Here is a 23,548-nt window from a genome sequence, read left to right on the forward strand (position 1 = left end):
TACAGGCTACCATTTTTGATTTACACAAGAGGTCTAGTGCTAGAATTACTGCCCTTGATCTGGCGGTCGCAGGGATACCTCATATGCATGGTGCAACCGCTGTTTACATACCGTCATAGGGTCAACACTTGCACACATGGGGGGGGGGGGCCTTTTCCGCTGTTTGTAAAAGCAATCCTGCAAGCTAATTAGCCATTAGGATTGCTTTCACATGAAAGCCAATCGCCGACTGAAGAAAAACAATGCCAAGATGATGCCTGCAGCTGCATAGCATATATGCTGTTCTTTTTTTATTTATTATTTTTTTAGGTAGCCTGTGGGCTGAATGAAATAAAGAGAAAACATCTCTGCCAGAAAAGGTGTGTGGTATGGCCACCATTAGAATATACCATCCTGCATCCTCCCACTTCTAATGGTGTGCATACAGCCTACGGACTTAAAAAAAAAAGAACCTAAGATTCCTCTATTCATAAACGATCGATGTGAATGAAGAAATCTCTGCCCAAAACAAAATTTTGAAAATATATGCCAAAGCATAGTGGCTACCCACCCACTGGCCACCCCAGGCCCCCATGCCATACCAATATAAACGGAATAACCACAAAAATCATAGAAAGAGTTCACAATAGTGGGTGAGTGAAAGTATTATAGGGTATGCTCCACCAGGGCTGCTGAAAATCTTTTGAAATGTTATTAGAACTGATGAGGTTCTCCTTTACCAGTAAGTCTATATTTTTCCTATTATACCTCTTAAATAATGAATCCAATTCAACTGTGATGGTATTTTCTTAAATAAAAGTAGAGATCATAGTTACCAAGATCAGTTTGCTCAATGTCCACGGATACTTTATTCATCTGAATATTTGCTCGAATGTCCTCGGATTGTTAAAACAGTCCATCTGTGAGGTTCACACACCAACCAGTGATAGATGTCTGGTATTGAACTTGTCTCTGCTAAGTAAAACGAGGGAAGCCTTATTGCACAGATCTTTGGGTCATCTCCATGAAATATCCTTTTCCAAGCCAGTTCATATTTCTGCAATTGAACCAGGCAGTTCCCAGAATGTGTAGCACCACAGCCACAGACATGTTCCAGCAGCTCAAAAGAACAGGAACAAAGCCAGACTTGGCCACGTTGGGTACAGCAGTTGGGGTCCATGGTTTACCATACTTTATTCTCCTTGAAGATGAGGGTGTTGACTATATAGGAATGTCGATAGAAGTATTTTCTGCTTCTCGATGTGATCTTTATTGCAAAGAGTATTCAGGCTCCTTATTTTAGCAAGAACAACGTTTTTACAGGTTACACCACTGCCTTTGATCAGACTGAATAGCAGGGTGGATAAAAATCAATGATTTAAAAAAAAAAAATATATATATATATATATATATTACCATCCAAAGGTTATTCCATCATGAAATAAAGATTAGTTTTTTAATTATGTAGAATAAGGCTGTATATGTTTAATTATTTTGGTAAATAAATTCCATGAATCCATTCACAATGTCATGCTCTTCCAGAGGTTTTTGTAAGATTATTGGGCAGTTTCTCTGCCTACAAGATATTATCACAGATGTTTGGTTTACTTTTGCAGTTCTCAAAACTGAATTTGACTCAGCGGAGATCACATGCCTCTTCTTCACAGCAAAAATGTTATAACATGAACAGAGTTAAGAAAAAGACCTTAATCCTAACTTCTACAAACCTATGAATACAGAATCAACCCCTTCAGTGTTAAGTTTCAAGAAGTTCAGTGTAGAATAGAAACAATATTTTTCTGATTGTTTGGAGTGGAATAGATCTGCACAAGAAGAAAGTGAAACTAAGTGTGAGGAGGAAGGGGCTGACAGTCTAAGTTTCTTAAAATATATAGATTTTGTTTAGCCAAATTAGTTAAACATGGATGTTTAAGCAAATAACATATGCTGGAATGTTATTGTTTCAGTTGAATAAATCTATTTAAATTGTTATTATTAAGGTAATGATTATTTTCCTCCTTCCTAAGTACAACAGAAAAGTTGTCCAAATACGAATGATTAACCTATTAAACTGGGGATAAAAAAACTAATATGAAAAGTTGTTATTCTAAAAATCTTCATCTACTTGCATATTAAAGTTATACCAGCAAGAATTAGTCTTTATGTAGAAAACTAGAATTTAAATCAAGCCTTACTGACTAGTGATTTAAATCAGTTTGATTTAAATCAAATCCACCCTGCTGAATAGTAAAGTCGAGTTCGTTATCCTTGACCAATTTTCCTTGTTTTATTTCTCGAAGTCCTTGGCTCACGTGTTCACTCGGCACTGTATTTGTGTCACTGGTGATGTCAGTAGCGGATAGTCAGTTCCCACCCAGTGTCAGAATGCCCACCACACTATCACAGTCCCTCGATAAGTCGTTGATCACCGTCATTAGTAGTAAAAAAAATAAATAAAATTTGCAGTAAATATACCATATTTTGTAGACGCTATAATGTTCACGCAAACCAATCAATATACACTTCTTGGGATTTTTTTTTTTTTTTAGCCAAGACATGAAGCAAAATACATTTTGGCCTACATTTATGAAGAAATTAGATTTGGATGTTTTATAACAGAAAGTAATATTAAAAAAATATTAAAACTTTTTGGTCTTTTTTCATTTATATAATAAAAAAACTTGGTGATCAAATAATCACCAAAACAAAGGTCTATTTGTGTGAAAAGAAATTATGTAATTTTGTTTGGGTACAGCATTGCCAGTTAAAGTAGCACCGTGATAAATAGCAAAGAATGGACTGAAGGGGGTAAAACCTTCTGGAGCACAATGGTAAGGTTAGTTACCCAGATCTGCCTTTTGGTTTTGGGAAAACATTTTTGAAATATACAAAAAGAAAAAAAAATGTTTATAATAGATGGATATCTATCTCCAAGCATACCCTCTTTCTCCAGATGTGCATTTAGGAATCTATGCACTGCAGGAGCCAGTATAAACTGGTGCTGAACTGGATTGGTTGTAAAACTCTTCAGTCGTGTCCGAAAAGAGCAGCTCTGTGTAGTGAACGTCTGATCCAGAATACTTAGAACTTTCACAATTTGATGGGCTGATTCAAATGGCTTGTATCTGAAAGCACGCCTGACAAAAGTATTGGAAACATGTTTACCTTTCCGGCAGCCGGTGTCTTGAAAATTCTTCTCTGTTGCTCAAGCGAGTCGACTAGTCAGGATGAAAACCTGTTTCCCCCCGATTGCACATATCTGTTCCTTCCACCAGCTTGTATGTCTTGTGATAATGGAAGAACCAATGTCAAGAATTGTAGTATGAAGCTGGGAAGTAGGTTTTCAGACACCCAGAAGTGTGGAACACTTACAGCAGTCAGGGAGCAGGGAAGCAAACATGTCTCAAGACAAGGGGCTGGAAAGGAAATATACTGCATTCCTTCCATGTTTCAAAGGTAAGTTTTTATATATGAATGAAACCCTGGAGAGGAGTACTGCATAGTTGTCCCCCACCACCAAAGCACTTAGAAAAACCCCTTGCCTCCGAGTATAGGACCACATGTCACAATCCATCCTCCTACACATACTGAAGATCTCATCAACCAACAGTCAAAATTTGAGTCTGAAACTTGAAGCTTGCATAGGGATATTGAGGATATTTGGTGGCAAGACAGGGCAACAGGGGACCACAGTACATGTTAGGGTACGTATCTTATGTCTGCTACAAATAATGCAGATTTGAGAAGTACCAAACCAAAAGACAAGCAAATAGCACAAGACAGAAGCCTCCCACTTATAAACCAGTGAACAAGTAAAAGAGGGAAAAAATTAACAAACAAGCTATAGTTGAATCTATAGATCCCTTGTTAACCCCAAAAAGACCATGTAAATTATTCCATAAATGCATTCTGCTCCACACAACACCAGTATCTGCTCTCCATAAGAGTTAAAATGATACTAAAGCTTTGTTTTATTTTATAACAAACATGTCATACTTACCTGCTCTGTGCAGTGATTTTGCAGAGCAGCCCTGATCCTCTTTTCAGGTGCCCCCCCAGGGAAAGCAAAGCATCCATAAGACACAGAGCCGTGGCTCGACCCCCCCCCCCCCCCCCCACTCGCTCTATCTTCACTGAATCACTGGCTGTGACTGACAGCAGCAGGAGCCAATGGTCTCAGCCAATGAGGAGGAAGATTCCCCAGACAGCAAAAATGGTCGAGAACGTTGCTGGATTGGAGGGGACTCAGGTAAGGATTGCGGGGAGCTGGGGCCGCTGCACACAGACGGTTTTATTATCTTCATACATAGAATACATGAAGGTAAACCTTCAGCCTGTAGAACCACTTTAAGTAACCTCTGAGGAAATAAACAGGAACAGCAGAGGATGCCAGACTAAGTGCAGTAGTATGAGCACAGTTTTTACTGCAAGACAACTGGCAACTCACTTTTAGATGGAAAAACAAAGCATGTCTCCATGATATAGATCAATGCTCTCCATAGGTATGCAAGGTAGATGGTAGTCAGGATGTCACTACAGGATGAGCCAGGTAATGCCGAGAACCCGAATATGACATCATGGGGGGAACAGGAAGCAGAGGGGTGTGGTTTTGTGTTTCAAAGCCCTGCCACTTCTTCCTCAAACCAAACCTTAAACGCACATAACCATACCCCCTCCGCTTTCTGATCCGCCCACAGTGACATCACTTTCGGTCCAGTACCCCTATGTGTCCCAGCCTAGTTCTCAGCTTTACTTGGCTCATCTGGCAGTGGCATCTGATCCTGCTGGAGGCCACAGCAGCATCCTGAACATCTACCTTGCGGACCTACTGATAGGAAGAGATCTGTATCATGGAGACATGCCTTGTTTTTACTTCTAAAATTGAAATAGTTCTAATAAAAACTGTGATCATACTACTGCACTTAGTCTGGTGCTCTGTGCCGTTCCTTTTGACTTGGTAAGTACATCTGTACGGAGTGCAGGTTTAAAAACGATGCCACAGCTGTCCGAAAAATGCTATTTGAGTTGCCTTGCTGTCATTGTTCAGTTCCCCTGAGCCAGAGACCTTAAAGCGGAACTTCACCCTCTCAGTCAACACTGACTATTTCTACTCCTTATGCTGCTAGCATTAGTAAGAAAGTATATAATATTTACTTGTTTTTACCTTTTTTTTTGTGTTTACATTTCTTCTTTTACTTGATGTCACACATCCCAGGAGTCTTCAGGAGGGGCTCTCTTAGCTAAGCACACCCTCCTGCCTGCATGCCTGAGCTAAGGGCAGATTGACTCGAAGTAAATGCTGTCCTTACTCAAAATGCCCACAGCCAGCAAAGCTATGCTTTTCAACAAGATTTCTCAGCAAAAAAAAAAAATCATGCAGACTTGGATGGGTGAATTTGCTTTGAATATTAAAAATGAACTAAAAAGTGTTTTAGTTTGTGGTGCTCAAATGCAGTGTAGTTCCATTTTAAACAAGCATGCACAATATAAAAAAGTCAAAAGGAAAAGTCTAAAGTAGCCCCAGGTCAAGGCCTTCAAGTATCAAAAGCCAATGCAAAACAGCCAGGCAACTGGCATTTTCAGGGAAGACAGCAAAGACAGATTAATTAAATGTCACCAAGCAATCATAACCCTTACAGGAACCGAGTCAGCAGCTATGAGTCCAATAAATCAAATCCTCAGGCTGTAATCAACAGTTGCAAGTCAAAACTTTATTTAAACAGTACCACTAAAATTTTATAGCTGTTCTTGTCTTGTGAGGTTTTTCAGTTCCAATAAACAAACCAGGTACGTGTTTTACTTTTAACACCCCATGATTTTTAATAAAAAAAAAAAAAAAAGAAGAAGAGCAGGGGACAAACTTCAATATATAGGCTACTAATAATTAAATTTACTAATTCTTAGTTCAAGGTCAACAAAGTAGGAGGGCAAACATTTCTTCTAGAGAATCCATCTAGAAATCTGACATTCAAAAGTTCCATGTCTGTATTTCACTTCTTTAATCCAATAATAAACAGGTTCTTCTCTACATCTTCGCTTATTAAATGCAATGATATTCAGATGTTGTCTTAAGAATTCTCACTTATTAAATTAGATTACTCTTCCTTGTAATACTGTGCAGTCGGAAACCTTGATTCACAGCCGCATCTGAAAGTTGTGTTGGGATAGAAAGCACATTGCTACCTTGTATTAAGTGGAGTTTTGCTTGAAGGTATAATAAAAATAGAATTATGTGCATCTGAATGCAATACGTGAGAAGCAAATGTCAGGAAGGTATTGCCTCTCACAAAAACAAAGGGTGTGCAATTAACTTACAACTTGAGGTTAAGTTAAATGTTTATCAAACGCAAACCAGAGGTGCTTGATATGTGTAGGTAATCTGTACACTTTGATCCAAGGAACTGGCTTTTCAGATTGTTCACTGGTTTCAAACTGTCACAGGACAATACCAAAAAGGACCTGGATGCAATCCACTTTAATTCAATGTCATCCAGAGAATGTACAAATGCAGCCGAGTCAACGGTAGCAACCGCATGACAGCAATCCTGTGGAATTTCTCTATCTAGAGTAATAAAGACGCATCCTCTGTGGCACATTTATACCGTTTGATGGAGTGTATCAAGATAGGATGAGGGTCCGAGAAGCAGCGCTGGGCTTGTATAAGTTCAGGATTGCTCGTGCTTTTTCCTGCATGAGCAGCTGGTCCTTGGAGCCACCAAAAGCAATGATCTTCCAAGCATTGCTCATCTGAATGGGAGAGAGAGAGAGAACAGGTCATTAGGAGACTGCAGAGGCAGAATTCACAAAGCACATCTTAAAAGCAGAACTTTACCCATAACTTGCTAAAAATATTCTTTAGCAAGGAACATACATTTCACATTAATAATTATTCTACCAAAATTGGAATGTGCTGTAAACTGCCTCCAGCATTGCTCCTAGTCCTTCATGCTGAAGGCTGCCATTTTGCTAAAGCCCACCGCCCCTGAGCAGCAGTAAATATTTAGGCTGTCAGCAGATCAGCCTCTACATTTTCAGCACAGTGCCAAAAAAATAGAGAGCAACTGAGCATGTGCAGATCAGGGTGAGACAGTGTATTACTGCATTTTAAACATTATAGGCACTTATTTTTAATGTTTGACATAGCTATATCGGCAAAAGGGGCCAGCCTAAAGTGATTGAGCAGGACTTAATTTTCTGGCTAAAGTTCAGCTTTAAAGTGGTACTAAAGGCTCATGGTTTTTTACCTTCATGCATTAAAGGTAAAAAACCTCTGAGCAGCATCAACCCCCCCCCAGCACCTCATAATACTCACCTAAGCCTTCTCAATCCACCAATGTGCACTGGAGTCTTGGTTATCCCAGAACTCCCTCTTCTCACTGGCTGAGATAGAAGGGGGAGCTATTGGCTCCCACTGCTGTCACTCACAGCCAGTAAGCCAATGAGAAGAGATAGGGACCGGGGCCCCAAGATGCAGCTCCGTGTGTGAATGTATACACGGAGCAGCAGGTGCCCCAATAGCAAGCTGCTCGCTGTGGGGACACCCAACAGGTGGGAGAGGCCAGGAGCACTGGCACGGTACCCAAGAAAAGGAGGATCCGGGCTGCTCTGTGCAAAACCACTGCACTCAGCAGGTAAGTATAGACATGATTGTTATCTTTTAAAAAATAAATAAGCCTTTAACCACTTGCCCTCCTGAGGATTTACCCCCCTTAATGACCAGGCCTCTTTTTGCTACTCGGCGCTGCACTAATTCAACTGATAATTGCGCGGTCATGCAATGCTGCACCCAAACGAAATTTACGTCCTTTTGAAATTTTGAAGAAAAACAATATTTTTTACTTTCAGCTATAAAAAATATATAGTAAACTCAAAGTTAGTTATAAATTTAGGCCAAAATGTATTCTGCTCCATGTTTTTGGTAAAAAAAAAATCCCAATAATTGTATATTGATTGCTTTGTGTGAAAGTTATAGCGTCTACAAACTATGGTATAGATACTGCAATTTACGCCATTTTTTTGCTATACAGCGCTGCACTAGTTCAACTGACAATTGCACGGTCATGCAATACGGTACATAAATGAAATTTATGTCCTTATTTTCACACAAAGAGCTTTCTTTTGGTGGTATTTGATCGTCTGTGCGGTTTTTATTTTTTGCACTATAAGAAAAAAAAAAGGCTGACAATTGTGAGGAAAAAAAAAAATATTTTGGACTTTTTGCTATAAAACATGTCCAGTAAAAAAAAAATTTAAAAAATCAAATTGTCAAATTTCAAACAAAATGCATTCTGCAACATCTTTGCTAAAAAAAAACCCCAATACGTGTAAATTAATTGGTTTAAGTGACAGTTCTAGCGTTTACAAATGGCGGGAAAGATACTGGGATTTTTAATTTTTTTTATACTAATAATGGCGGCGATCAGCGACTTATGGCAGGACTGCGGCGAACATTCTGACACGGGGGGGGGGGGGGGAACTGACATGGGGTCACTGACATCCCCAGTGACACCAATACAGTGATCAGTGCAAAAAAAAAAAAAAAAAACACTGACACTGTACTAATGGCACTGGGGAGGAAGGGGTTAACTTTAGTTACTGAAAGGGTTAACTGTGTGAGGGGAGTGTTTTACTAGGGGGCGGAGGTGTGTATTGCATGGGGGGGGGGGGCACACACTGATCAACTGGAAACTCTTCTCTCCGGCTCAGCATGTCAGGAGCTGACACGGAACTGACAGAAAGCAGAGCTACTGCAGCCTTGCTCTCTGTCAGTGATTGCCGCTAATCGGCGGGACACAGCCGATAACGAACGTCTGTGACCCGGCGACTAACATCCGCGGCCATGATCGGCGGGACAGGTAGGGCGGTGGCGCGTTTCCCCTACCTGTTTTGCAAACACACGTTTTAAAACTTGGTTTTGCCCAGCCGTGCCGCCGTATTTCTACAGTGGCTGGGCGGCATGTGGTTAAAATCATTTTTAAATCAAGTTTTTGTTTTTACACCCATCTGGACACTAGAGGTATAGGTGTGTGGAATAAATGGAAATCTTTTTTATTCCTGCAAGAGAAGTACATTAATGGTATATTGGTACACAGGGCAGCTGGAATTTAGAAAACAAAAAGTGAACTTAGGCTTGGGAGAATGTCAGCTTTACAACCAACAGCCTCCTAACAGCCTGTGACGCTACAGTGGGTGGAGCCTGATGGGCTGTCCAATCAAAACGGAAGCAGACAAGGGAGGGGAACTAGTGTTTCCGTTCCTCCATCAGGTTCCTGCTAGTCCTTCTGCTTTCCTGTTAACAACTGACCTCACCATGAGAGCACATCGTGGTCAGTTTTCTGACTGTGTTGGGGAGAGCACCCTGAAGAAAACAAGGTGTGGGGTGAGATGGAAAAGATGGAGCACTGGAAAGTCAGGATCATTTTTAATGTGTCCTAAATGTCCATGAAGTCAGGAGGTTCCCATGGGATAGATATGATGGATACCATGTGCAGCAGTTAGGGCCAGGTTAATACAGAAGCTAGAGTGAGGGTATTCATGCCAAAAAGAAACTAAGATGACAAAATTAATGTCGGTTAGTCTGTACAATGGCACAGGTCAGAAGGCGAGGAGTTGGAGAGTGCGGTTGGCAAGGGTTCATTTTTCAATTCTAAGAGGGCACTCATTGCACCTAAATGCCTAAAAGGGGAAAACTACACAACATAAAACTAGGATAAATGTCCCCAACTTAGAAAAGTGGGGGCACACCTTTATGCTAAAGAAGGTATGCAAGAGGATTTAACAGGCTTCTTGCTCACGACCTTGAAAGCGGCTGAACAATCTACAGCCAACTCCAGAAGTAGGGGGAAGAAATGGAAAGGAACTTAGCCATCTTCTCACTAGACTTCTTATGCGGAGGCAAATGGATGCTCTGACATCCAGTGATGTCCTTGATAATTTCAAGGGTAGGGCCGAAGAGATGTCATCCCTCAGAGATCAGACGGGTCAGGCACTCCTTGAACAGTGTCTGGATGTCAGCACCAAACTGCTCTGCACAACAGACCCATGTGAGTGTACAGATGCTTTCGGTAGACCATCACAGCTGAAATGTAATCTTTCAGACATTTGCCCCACACGCTCAGTTAGGAAAGGATTCACTGCCACATCAGCGTGATCCCCTTTCAGGCATTTAAACTATTCCGCTACAGTTTGTCAAATTAACGTGACAGCCATAATATTGTGAAAGGTAGGGCCAGCCAGCGAAAACGGTTTTAAAGGGGATTCTAGTTGATGGTTGGTAGAATGCTTTAATGTGAAGTATACCAAATGTAACACCCTCAATTGACCTAGTGGTTCCTGTTAAGATGGGTCACTGGTAGATCCAAAGTGGGTATAAACAACGGTTTTGCAAACTCCTTCCTTCCAAAACAGAAAAAAAAAGTCCAGTAAATGTGTCCAGGTTCCATCAGGGTATTTCTGAACCTCATAGTGGAATACCTGGAAAAGATGGCAGGCCTTTGCAGATTTAGGGGCTTCCTCTACATGCAAAGCAGTACATACCACATCAGAGCTGAAACGATCTTTTAAATATGGGTCTTTAACAGAAGACTGATTTCTCAAGGATACTCTCTTCAGGGAGAGGCTGAGGGGACAGAGATTCAGAACCTGTCACTGTGATCAAGGGGCTGGCTGCCTCTAAGGCTGCATGAGACTTGGCCTCATCCAGCGGAGCTAAGGAACACTCAAAGACCATGAGAACTTTAACAAGGATAAGTTTACATTTTGGAAAAAAAAAAATATTAAAATTAACATTTTGCAGATAAGAAAAGTGCATTTATTTTTTGCAGAGCACTGCACCCAGGATCAGTGGATTGTGGGTGCAATTTCAGGCTCCTTCAGACTGTTATGGTAGATGTCTGCTCGTACCTTGTACAGACAGGCAGTTACCTGAGAGCAGGAAGATCAATAGACTACGAGCACGCTCACCAGTGCCCTTGTAGTTCATTGAAATGTACAAGTCACCAACCACAATGGCTGACAATACTTGTAGGCATTCATTCACAGGAAACTGAATAAAAGACATGGCTGCAAGGGCGAAGCCCCGCACAGCCAAAGTATTCTCAAATAGTGACAACCGATGCAAGGAGTACATCCCCTGCCCACTGTCACAGGGAGGTGAGATTGGGAGACGCTGCAGATGCTGGACCATGGAAACAAGTTCCAAAGGTGAACTTCCACCCAGTGAATGATGTCAGTGTTTAGGCCCTCTACATTAACACCTTCCACGGTAAAAAGTCACAAAGTGGGAATTTTTTATTGTGCCATGTGATTTGAATAATAAGGTAGCTCATTGCGCTCAACCCAATCAGCCTACTCCTATACTTTTAAAGCGAGTCTTCAGAGACCAGACAAGAGCTGAAGCAATGTCATCGGCTCTGTGGCCAACTTGTTGCCAGAACAGGGTCTGAAAAGCACCAAATGTGGAACTCCGTGCCTGCAGGTCAATTCCAGGCTCACATGTTCACTTCAGCACCATCAAAGTATGGCACTCGAAAAACCAAGTTGATACACTGCTCCAGATAACTGAAGTATCAGAAATCGTCTCCAGCAGCAGAACAGGAAGTAAAGGAATACGATAAATTTAAAAAAAATGAACGGGGGGGGGGGGGGGAATGAAAAAGTTAGGTTAGACTTTTCCTAGCAGAGCTGAAAAAAAACAAACCCATCCTCCTAGGACACGAGCAATAAACTAGGCATGCTGGTTGTAAGAGAGGTTTATCCTGGCTTTGTTTAAAATTTTGTTTGCGAGTGTCAGTATAACTCAAAAGGTAATGGCTTCCAGTTTCCCTCAATGGAAGACAAAAGACACTATTCATTCCCAGGTATTGGTAATTCTTGGAGAAGGGCAGAGCAGCTTAATTACAGCACAGTACTACTGTGATTAAGGCTGTTCATTGAACATATACAGCGCCTTGAAAAAGTATTCATACCCCTTGACATTTTCCACATTTTGTCATGTTACAACCAAAAAACGTAAATGTATGTATGTGATAGACCAACACAAAGTGGCACATAATTACGAAGGAAAATGATAAAAAGGTTCAAAAGTTTTTACAACTAAAATTCTGAAAAATGTGGCAAGTACTGTATTTTTCGCCGTACAAGACGCACCTGACCATAAGACGCACCTAGGTTTTAGAGGCAGAAAACAGGAAAAAAAAAATCTGAACTAATGGACTGCAGACACAGCGCAGGGATGACCAGAGACTGCAGACACAGCGCAGGGATGACCAGAGACTGCAGACACAGCGCAGGGATGACCAGAGACTGCGGACAGCGCAGGGATGACCAGAGACTGCGGACAGCGCAGGGATGACCAGAGACTGCGGACAGCGCAGGGATGACCAGAGACTGCGGACAGCGCAGGGATGACCAGAGACTGCGGACAGCGCAGGGATGACCAGAGACTGCGGACAGCGCAGGGATGACCAGAGACTGCGGACAGCGCAGGGATGACCAGAGACTGCGGACAGCGCAGGGATGACCAGAGACTGCGGACAGCGCAGGGATGACCAGAGACTGCGGACAGCGCAGGGATGACCAGAGACTGCGGACAGCGCAGGGATGACCAGAGACTGCGGACAGCGCAGGGATGACCAGAGACTGCGGACAGCGCAGGGATGACCAGAGACTGCGGACAGCGCAGGGATGACCAGAGACTGCGGACAGCGCAGGGATGACCAGAGACTGCGGACAGCGCAGGGATGACCAGAGACTGCGGACAGCGCAGGGATGACCAGAGACTGCGGACAGCGCAGGGATGACCAGAGACTGCGGACAGCGCAGGGATGACCAGAGACTGCGGACAGCGCAGGGATGACCAGAGACTGCGGACAGCGCAGGGATGACCAGAGACTGCGGACAGCGCAGGGATGACCAGAGACTGCGGACAGCGCAGGGATGACCAGAGACTGCGGACAGCGCAGGGATGACCAGAGACTGCGGACAGCGCAGGGATGACCAGAGACTGCGGACAGCGCAGGGATGACCAGAGACTGCGGACAGCGCAGGGATGACCAGAGACTGCGGACAGCGCAGGGATGACCAGAGACTGCGGACAGCGCAGGGATGACCAGAGACTGCGGACAGCGCAGGGATGACCAGAGACTGCGGACAGCGCAGGGATGACCAGAGACTGCGGACAGCGCAGGGATGACCAGAGACTGCGGACAGCGCAGGGATGACCAGAGACTGCGGACAGCGCAGGGATGACCAGAGACTGCGGACAGCGCAGGGATGACCAGAGACTGCGGACAGCGCAGGGATGACCAGAGACTGCGGACAGCGCAGGGATGACCAGAGACTGCGGACAGCGCAGGGATGACCAGAGACTGCGGACAGCGCAGGGATGACCAGAGACTGCGGACAGCGCAGGGATGACCAGAGACTGCGGACAGCGCAGGGATGACCAGAGACTGCGGACAGCGCAGGGATGACCAGAGACTGCGGACAGCGCAGGGATGACCAGAGACTGCGGACAGCGCAGGGATGACCAGAGACTGCGGACAGCGCAGGGATGACCAGAGACTGCGGACAGCGCAGGGATGACCAGAGACTGCGGACAGCGCAGGGATGACCAGAGACTGCGGACAGCGCAGGGATGACCAGAGACTGCGGACAGCGCAGGGATGACCAGAGACTGCGGACAGCGCAGGGATGACCAGAGACTGCGGACAGCGCAGGGATGACCAGAGACTGCGGACAGCGCAGGGATGACCAGAGACTGCGGACCGCGCAGGGATGACCAGAGACTGCGGACCGCGCAGGGATGACCAGAGACTGCGGACCGCGCAGGGATGACCAGAGACTGCGGACCGCGCAGGGATGACCAGAGACTGCGGACAGCGCAGGGATGACCAGAGACTGCGGACAGCGCAGGGATGACCAGAGACTGCGGACAGCGCAGGGATGACCAGAGACTGCGGACAGCGCAGGGATGACCAGAGACTGCGGACAGCGCAGGGATCACCAGAGACTGCGGACAGCGCAGGGATGACCAGAGACTGCGGACAGCGCAGGGATGACCAGAGACTGCGGACAGCGCAGGGATGACCAGAGACTGCGGACAGCGCAGGGATGACCAGAGACTGCGGACAGCGCAGGGATGACCAGAGACTGCGGACAGCGCAGGGATGACCAGAGACTGCGGACAGCACAGGGATGACCAGAGACTGCGGACAGTACAGATGACTGCTGACCTTTGGGGAGGTGGGGAGCGGGTACCTGAATTTGACAGGTACCCGCTCTTACTTCCGCATAGTTTTTGTTTGATCTTACCTGTTCCTCGATCCAGCCGCGCCCTGTCTTCCCGGCTTCTTTAATGGCGCTCGGCATGACAGCCGGGTGCCCAGTGCGCATGAGCGAGAAGCACTTGCGCTTTGTGATTGGTCCGGCGGCTTCTGGGATCTGTCATGTGTCCCAGGTACCGCCTTACCATTCACAAAAAGCACCGCTTCTTGCGCATGCGCACTTGGCACCCGGCTGTCATGCCCAGTGCCCACACTACAGAAGCCGGGAAGACAGCACACCGCTGGATAGAGGAACAGGTAAGGTCCCGCTGCAGAGCTGAGCGGCCGCCCCGGTATTCTGACACGGCCGCGGTGGAAATACCGGACCGGCCGCTCCATATTCGCTCCATAAGACGCACTGACATTTCCCCCCCAGTTTTGGGGAAGAAAAAGTGCGTCTTATACGGCGAAAAATACGGTATTTGTATTCAACCCCCTTTACTCTGATACCCCTAACTAAAATCTAGTGGAACCAATGGCCTTCAGAAGACATCTAATTCGTAAATAGAGTCCACCTGTGTGTAATTTAATCTCAGTATAAATACAGCTGTTCTTTGAAGCCCTCAGAAGTTTGTTAGTGAACATTAATGAACAAACAGTACCATGAAGGCCAAGGAACACACCAGACTGGTCAGGGATAAAATTGTGGAATAGTTTATGTTCTTGTTTTTGTATATCTTTTCAATAACAATATTGAAATATAAAGACAGCCCACCTGCAGGGTGAGTATAAGCAAATAAACAGGTTCATAAGTATGTAAGCACGTAGTAAAAATCAATCAAGAATATTGTAAGCAAAGAAAATACAGCCCCCATGTGGAAGCAAATGTTCCATTGGCCAGTAACATGGGCAGTTTAATAATAAAAAGCCAAATAAACAAGAACAGAAAAAAAAAAGAAAAAAAAAAGAAGAAGAGGAGAGAAAGAGAAAGAAAAGAGAAAAGAGGAAAGAGAGGGTCAGCCACATTCCCATTAAGTGATAGAGAAATACCCAATCCATGGTTCCCATGTGACCTCAAATTTGGAGGTATTGTTGTTAACGATACTCGTAAGTTTATCATGATCCAATTAAGTTTTTGTTTGACCCAGTCTAGAGGAATAGATGACTGTTTCCAACTTCTAGCTATTGTAATTTGTGCTGCCAATAAATTATAAAGAATTAATTTACGTGATTTCTTGGGAATATCCGTGGGCAACAGATGAAATAGAGCTACCTCCGGAGTTCTGCGAATATTAAATCCTGTTACTGAATAAAGAAAATTAAATATTCGGATCCAAAATCTATGGACCACCAGACATTTCCACCATACATGGAGCATAGTGCCCTCCTGTCCACAGCGTCTAAAGCAATTGGGTGACACGGATGAGTACATTTTGGCAAGATGTGTTGGAACTAGATACCAACGAAGAAAGGTTTTATAATTGGATTCGATAAGGGTAGTATTGATCGAAATTTTAGATAGGGTATTAGCCGTAGTCCGCCAAGTGTTTAAATCCTTTTCCCACTGAATCATGAAGGATAGCTTGGTGAGTGGATTAACAAGAGAAGCATAGATAGCAGATAATCGACCCTTAATCCTTCCAGTAGCCCCACAGGAGATCTCTAGAGGGGTGAGTCTGCAAGGTTCTGTGAGTAGCTTGAGTTTACTGGTAATAAAGGACATAAGCTGATAATGGAACCGTTCACAGGAGGGCATCTGAAAAGTTGTCAAAAAGTATTGGAGAGAATGAGGACGAAGACCATCCAGGTAGTCCCCAATTCGCATCTCCTGAATAGTGTGGCGGAGCCGGGGGAAGAGCTGGCGAATGATTAGGGCTATCAGAGTCCGGTTCCAGGCCACTGCTCTGACTGAAGAAAATGGCTGCCATCTCATTATCCAATGGGGAGGCAGCAGGGGAATCGTGGCCCAGTGAATAGGCAAAAGCTTGGGACTCAGGTAGCGCAGGGCTAGAAGGTGATTGGGGGGCTGTGGAGGTTCACTCACCGCAGTGGACGAGGTCTCCGCTGTCCGGTCCCGACCCATGTAGGAGACAGGGCCCATCTTTGCCCTCTGAGGGAGAGGCGCTGGCCGTGTGGAGGCAGAGGAGGCAGCAGGGGCCGTGGGTGCCGAGCCGGGCGCCATCTTGGATCCCCTGCTCACTGCAGGGATTGAGTGTTGGGAGCCACCGCGGCTCCTCCCTGCCGTCCGTCCCAGCATAATTGAGATGCCCTGGGGGTCCGGTCAAGACCTGGAGCAGATCCCAGGATCAGAGGGGGCTGGGTGTCCTTGTATGGGTGCTTATGGTGCCAAGGATGTGCGGAGCTACGGCCAGAGCATGAAAGCCGGCAGCCCGCACATGCACACTTGTGGAGAAGTTTAAAGCGGGGTTAGGTTATTAAAAAATATCCCAAGCTTTGAACATCTCACGGGAGCACTGTTCAATCCATCATCCAAAAATGGAAAGCGTATGGCTCAACTGCAAACCTAACAAGGCATGGCTGTCCACCTAAACTGACAGGCTGGGCAAGGAGAGCATTAATCAGAGAAGCAGCCAAGAGGCCCATGGTAACTCTGGAGGAGCTGCAGAGATTCACAGCTCAGGTGTGAGAATCTTTCCACAGAACAACTATTAGTCGTGTACTCCACAAATCTGGCCTTTATGGAAGAGTGGCAAGGAGAAAGCCATTGTTGAAAGAAAGCCATTGTTGAAAGAAAGCCATAAGAAGTCCCATTTGCAGTTTGCGAGAAGCCATGTGGGGGACACATCAAACATGTGAAAGAAGGTGCTCTGGTCAGATGAGACCAAAATGTAACTTTTTGGTCTAGAAGCAAATTGCTATGTGTGGCGGAAATCTGACACTACACCCTGAAGACACCATCCTCACCATGAAATATGGTGGTGGCAGCATCATGTTGTGGGGATGCTTTTCTTCAGCAGGGACAGGGAAGCTGGTCAGTTGATGGGAAGATGGATGGAGCCAAAAACAGGGCAATTTTAGAAGAAACCCTGTTGGGAGTCTGCAAAAGACTTGAGACTGGGGGGGGAGGTTCACCTTCCAGCAGGACAACACCCCTAAACATACAGCCAGAGCTACAATGGAATGGTTTTGATTAAAGCATATTCATGTGTTAGAATAGCCCAGTCAAGGTCCAGACCTAAATCAAATTGAGAATCTTAGGCAAGACTTGAAAACTGCTGTTCACAGACGCTCTCCATCCAATCTGACAGAGCTTGAGCTATTTTGCAAAGAAGAATGGGCAAAAATGTAACTCTAGATGTGCAAACCTGGCAAAGATATACCTAAAGAGACTGCTGTAATTGCAGCAAAAGGTGGTTCTACAAAGTATTTACCCAGGGGGGCTGAATACAAAAGCACACCACACTTTTCACATATTTGTAAAAAATATTGAAAACCATATATCATTTTCCTTCCACTTCACAATTATGTGCCACTTTGTGTTGGTCATAAAATCCCATTAAAATACATTTATATTTTTGGTTGTAACATGACAAAATGCGGACAATTTCAAGGATGTATGAATACTTTAAGGCACTGCATTTACTGACTATACACAGATGCAAAGTTTTAAAACATTAACATTCATTAAAATTTACATTATTCTTATCATAATCTGAGGTAACTAAAAGCTGTAAAAAGAAAAATTTAATAGTTTTGTTTACTTGGCTTGCAGCCAGAAGTGGCCCTTATGTGCACTGAATGTATACCTGAGGTATAAACTATGGATAGTGAGATCCTCTGGGGCAGACACTGATGAAAATTATTCTTTTGTACTCCATCACAGTACATAATTTATCAGTCTTTTATTTTACAGTAAGTGAATGAAATAAATCTGACTAAAATGCAGCAGATCATATTAAGCATGCACCCCAATCCTCTCACCATAATGACAGTAATTGTGGCACTCTATTGCTAGGACTGAAATAATGATCTGTTAAAGTGCACTGTGCAAAGAGCCCCATCTTTCAGCAAATACTTCACAGAACTAGTAAACAGCATGCTCAATCACGATTTGCTGTAAAATGTAATGTGGTGCCTTTAACTTGGCTGTACATGTTAGAAATGAGAGGGCATAATTATTTAAATTCCTCTAATTATGAATCTGTGTGGGAGCCATGGGTGGCATAGTAATAGCGAGATGGATGTTGTTTGCTATGAGAACACCTGCAGTCAATTCTTCTCTAGCTTTATAATCCGTACTGAAATCAGCGTGAACAATTTAACCTTTTTGTAGCCTTTCTTCCACTTAAACTTTCAGATGTATTAACTTTAAAAAGGCTTCCATACAGAAAAAAAAAAAAACTCCAAAAAAACCCACAAAAACCTTTAGTTTCTGCGACACTTAATAAAAAGCTATTGTCAAAAGGGATAGATGCGTCAGCTCTGCACAGAGCGGGTGAATGCAGTGATATTATCGTTGCAGGATAATGAGAAATAGTTTAAGGAAAGTCACACTGAAGTGCATAAATGCCATTATGTGTCAGACTCCACCTTGCCCCAGTGAAACAAAGGCGATTACCTATTACATGTGAGGTAATTCTGTACATCTCTGTACATGTTCTGACCTCATCTCCTATACAAACACTTCAATCCTAAGCATGTACACATAAAATGCATTTTTTTTTTAACCAAACGCAGTTAGTTGACAGCTAGAGCAAGAATATGAGCAACCAGTTTCCACCTGGTAACAGATTTACTGTTGCCGGGTGGCAGCTGCAGACTTCGCAACCTAAACAAACATTGCAAGCTTGCTTCCTGGTTTGGGACATGCTTGTGCCCCTTCTGTCCTGTGCTGCAATTGGATACAGTGGGATTTTCTTAGTAGGTCCTGGTCAAGGTTTCATGGCTGAAACCTGCTGATCGCTGTGACTAATCACAACACAGTGCTCTGTACATATCATCCGACTAGCATCTGTTGAAGACTATGTCCCCTGTACTGACAGGGTTCAAGGATGCTTCTCCAGCCTGTCAGGCTGACAACTGTCATGAGTAACTTCATAGATATTGAAAAAAGAGAATTTTGCTCACTCCATGGTTGGATTTCTGAGTCCTCAGTCTACAGGTAACCTGGCTTGTGTTGTCAGGCATTTTGATTTGTTCAGAGATTGCATTTTCTGGTGCCTTGCAGGCAGAATGCCGAGTTGTAGGGGTCTGGAATGGAACTGCCTCAAATGAGGTTTCCATCAAGGCCCAAACTCATGTAGAATCATAGTTTCTGAACTGAGTCTGGGAGCAGAGTGAGAGACTTTTTTTTGGAGGAAGAAAACGTCTGGACCAAGCTGTATACAGAATGAAGCCCAGATACAGCAAGCAGGAAGTCAGTTTTTGTGCCGATTTTTGAAAATTCTGGAATCAACAACCTTTGTATGGTCTGGAAAGGCTTCTGCACATTCTGGACCAACTGTTCTCTTAACATATCTAGATTTTGCATAACAGGAATGGCCTGGGAGCGTATCAAGGCTAACACTGTTGCTAATAGTTTGGTGAACATTCTGGGCTTAGAAGACAGGGCAAATGGAAAAGCTACAAAGTGGTAATGATGGGTACCAACAGCACATCAACGATCGTGTATGTTTGAAAGTTGGGGAGCAATAGCAATGTTATTGCTCACAGAGGCTACAAAAGTCACCTTTATAGGAGTAAAGCTATGGCAGACCTGATTGATTCTTCCCAAAATTCTTAGGATCAAATTAAGACATTTAAGGCCTTCAGATCCAAGATGGAGCGAATTACCCCATTTGGTTTTGGGACAGTATAAAGAATGGAATAAAAACCTTTCCACAGCTAGAATAATGCAACAACTCCCCAAGCCAAAACATATGCAAGAGAAGCATGGCGTTCTGCTCAGCTGTTCAAAGACAAAAGGTAGCTTAGCTTGGATAAAATGGAGTGGGGTGATGGTCAAGAACTAAACTAATTTGTAGCCCCTGGATACTGGGTCTTTTACCCATGCATCCAGATGCTTGCTAAGCAGGGGTCCGCAAAAGCCTCCAGACATACCCTCATCCCCTGCGCCTTCCTTGTCTCCTGGTTTGGTGGTCCAAGGCTTTTAACCAAATTGAGCACCTGGCTTGGTCTGGTTTTGGAGCTGGAGCTTTTTTGCCTTCCTCTGCATCAACTGTGGGTATAGGATTATAACTTTTTTTTTTTTAAATGGTTGAACTGGATGATCTTTTGTCTTTTTTTCAGCCAGACCAACTATGTAACTATGTAAACCTTTTTTGGGCTCAGAAGCCCAAATGGCTATTCAAGATATCTAAACAGCCTCAAAAAATGTTATCAAAAAGTATGCGTAGCAAGACTAAAGAGATCTACACATATAGACAGAAAAGAAATAAAGTAAGCAATATCCACTATGCGGTCTATCTGAATAATTAGTAAGGATAGCTAATAATTCCATATTGCTAATGTCTCACATATTGATATTACAACTATAGTAAGTTGCATAGAAGGACCAGTTAGAGAAAATAAGCATTAGGAAAGGATTTCCAAGCATTGGTCAGTGGGATCCTTAAACACTGGGAAAAAATCAGAAACAGTCAAGGTTTTGTTAAGGTGTGACCGGTCTAGATTCACCATGGGGGCAGCCCATTTCCTAATAAAAGCCTCCTCAAATGGATACTGATCAGAAAAGTACCAGTTACAATTACCGGTAACAGTATATCAAGAAAATCTTCCAGGATGGTACACCTGAGATGACTAGCTCCACCTGACAGGAAACACAATCAACAATTAAACAAGTATAATGTCCCCACCCTTCCCTCCACTCCTCAATTATAGAAAAGTATTTCAGCACGCTGGTGCACGAAAGGTAATCTGTCTTGAAATAACCAACACCAGAGACGGTGGAAAGTAAGCCTGCCATCCTGGAAGATTTCCCAGACACACAGTTACAAGTGTAATTGGTACTTTTCTCTAGTCATCTTCCAGGATGGCACACCTGAGACAATAAGCAAGGAACTCAGGTCCACCTTAGGGCGGGACCATTGCATGTAATACTTTTCTGCCGAACACCAGGTCCTGAGGTAACAACAACTCTACCCTGCAGTGTCTCACAAAGGTGTCCTGGCTTGTCCATGTGGCTGTTCGACAGATCTGCTAAATCGATGCTCTGGCCTTCTCCACCCAAGAGGTCGCTAACACTCTAGTAGAGTGAGCCCTCAAGTGTGAGGGCACTGAAGCTCCTGCATACTCAAACGAAGGAGATGGCATGTCTGATCCATCTAGCTATTGTTGGCTTAGATGCCTGCAGTCCTTTCCTTGGGCCGTTCAGCAAAATCAATAGGTCACTTACTCTATTGAAATATGTTAGTAAACACCGCCTGACATCTAAAAAATGAGAACTCTTTCCCCTCTCATTCCTAGAGTTTTGGCAGAAAGACGGTACGACAATCTCCTGTGTCCTATGAAACCTTGAGGCAACTTTGGGCAAATAAAGATGGTCTTAAGTACCACCCTGTCCTCTAATACCTCTAGGAAGGGTTAATTGATTGACAGGTTCTGAAGGTCGCCTATCCTCCTTGCCGTTGTGATGGATAAAAGGAAGGCTAACTTAAATGATAAACTTTTAACTGAAATCTGTGCCACTGGCTCAAATGGTGGCTTGGTCAAAGCCTCTAACACGAAGGTCAGATCCCAAGCTGTAAAATGATGTAACTTAACTGGGGTAACCCTTTCCCTGGCCCCCAGAAACCTCTTAACAGCTTCCATACCGGGCACTTCCCCCTTCCTGCCCAGGCCATTTTTCAGGTTTCAGCGCTCTCACACTTTGAATGACAATTGCGCGGTCATACAACACTGTACCCAAAACTAACATTTTTATCATTTTCTTCACACAACTAGAGCTTTCTTTTGGTGGTATTTAATCAACACTGGGGTTTTTATTTTTTGCTAAATTAACAAAAAAAGACAGAAAATTTTGAAACAAAATAACACGTTTTTTCTTTGTTTCTGTTATAAAAGTTTGCAAATAAATAATTGTTCTTCATAAATTTAGGCCACGAAGTATTCTGCTACATGTCTTTGGTGAAAATAACCCAAATTAGGATGTATTATTTAGTTTGTAGGAAAGTTATAGAGTTCACAAACTATGGCATAGATCTGAATATTGATCAATCCTGAAGTACTGACAGCCAATCTAATTTCTTGAGGTCCAAGAATGTCAAAACAGTACAGATATCCCCCAAATTGCCACTTTTTGCAAAGTAGACAGTCCGACGTATTTCATAAGAGGCATGGCGAGTTTTTTGAAGTTGTAATTTTTTTGTCATAATTTTTCGGAAAATGAAAAAATTAAAAAAATAATTTTCACTATTTTTTTTTTTTTACATACTGTCACCAGTGCAGTACAGCGTCATCATATAACTGGCATGGCGGTGATCAGGGACACTGACTGGTGACAGTATGAAAAATATATATATATAATTTTTTTTTTTTTTTATTTAACTAGTTGCCGACCGCAGATAGCCGAATGACGGCTTCACTGCGGCCGGCCAGTTCTGGGTGGACGTCATATGACGTCCCCCCAGAATGTGCTCTCCTGCGCGCCCCAGGGGGCGCGCACCCGGCGATCTCCGTGATCGCTGTGTCCTACGGACACAGCTGATCGCGAGATGTGGTAAAAGGCCGATCATCCCGGCCTTTTACCACGTGATCAGCGGTGTCCAATGACACGCTGATCACAGGGAAATGCAAGTGCCGGTTCTCGGCTGCACGTTCCTCACCCTGTAAGATCGTGAGGAAAGTACTGCCGAGAACCGGCAGTTGTCAGAGCGAGGATCGGCACCGATCATCAGGGCCACTGATGATCAGTGCCCTGATGATCGGTGCCCAGCAGTGCCACCCACAAGTTTCGCCCACCTGTGTCCAGCAGTGCGCCCACTAGCTCCGCCCACCTGTGCCCAGCAGTGCCCCCACCTGTGCCCAGCAGTGCCCCCACCTGTGCCACTCTGCAGTGTCACACACCTGTGCCACTCTGCAGTGTCACACACCTGTGCCACTCTGCAGTGTCACACACCTGTGCCACTCTGCAGTGTCACACACCTGTGCCACTCTGCAGTGTCACACACCTGTGCCACTCTGCAGTGTCACACACCTGTGCCGCCCACCTGTGCCCACCAGTGCCGCCCACCTGTGCCCACCAGTGCCACCCACCTGTGCCCACCAGTGCCACCCACCTGTGCCCACCAGTGCCACCCACCTGTGCCCACCAGTGCCACCCACCTGTGCCCACCAGTGCCACCCAC

General features: G+C 44.3%; 1 protein-coding gene and 1 pseudogene across 2 annotated transcripts in view; both read right to left on the reverse strand.

Moving 5' to 3' along the window:
• Positions 1–542: 542 nt before the first annotated feature.
• LOC149465798 (uncharacterized) lies at positions 543–4,457 on the reverse strand (annotated as a pseudogene).
• A 1,213-nt stretch (positions 4,458–5,670) lies between these two features.
• Positions 5,671–23,548, reverse strand: part of MYBL2 (MYB proto-oncogene like 2) — a 70,782-nt gene continuing 52,904 nt past the window's right edge. For both annotated transcript variants that reach the window (XM_089673323.1, XM_089673322.1), the window contains exon 14: positions 5,671–6,726. In XM_089673323.1, the coding sequence (XP_089529449.1) occupies positions 6,598–6,726 (129 nt within the window). In that variant the 3' untranslated portion in view covers positions 5,671–6,597. The remainder of the gene's footprint in view (positions 6,727–23,548) is intronic.

This window comes from Staurois parvus, unplaced genomic scaffold (genome assembly GCF_062004578.1).
Source record: "Staurois parvus isolate SC_StPar_1 unplaced genomic scaffold, SC_StPar_1.0 ptg000137l, whole genome shotgun sequence".
Classification (NCBI taxonomy): Eukaryota; Metazoa; Chordata; class Amphibia; order Anura; family Ranidae; genus Staurois; species Staurois parvus.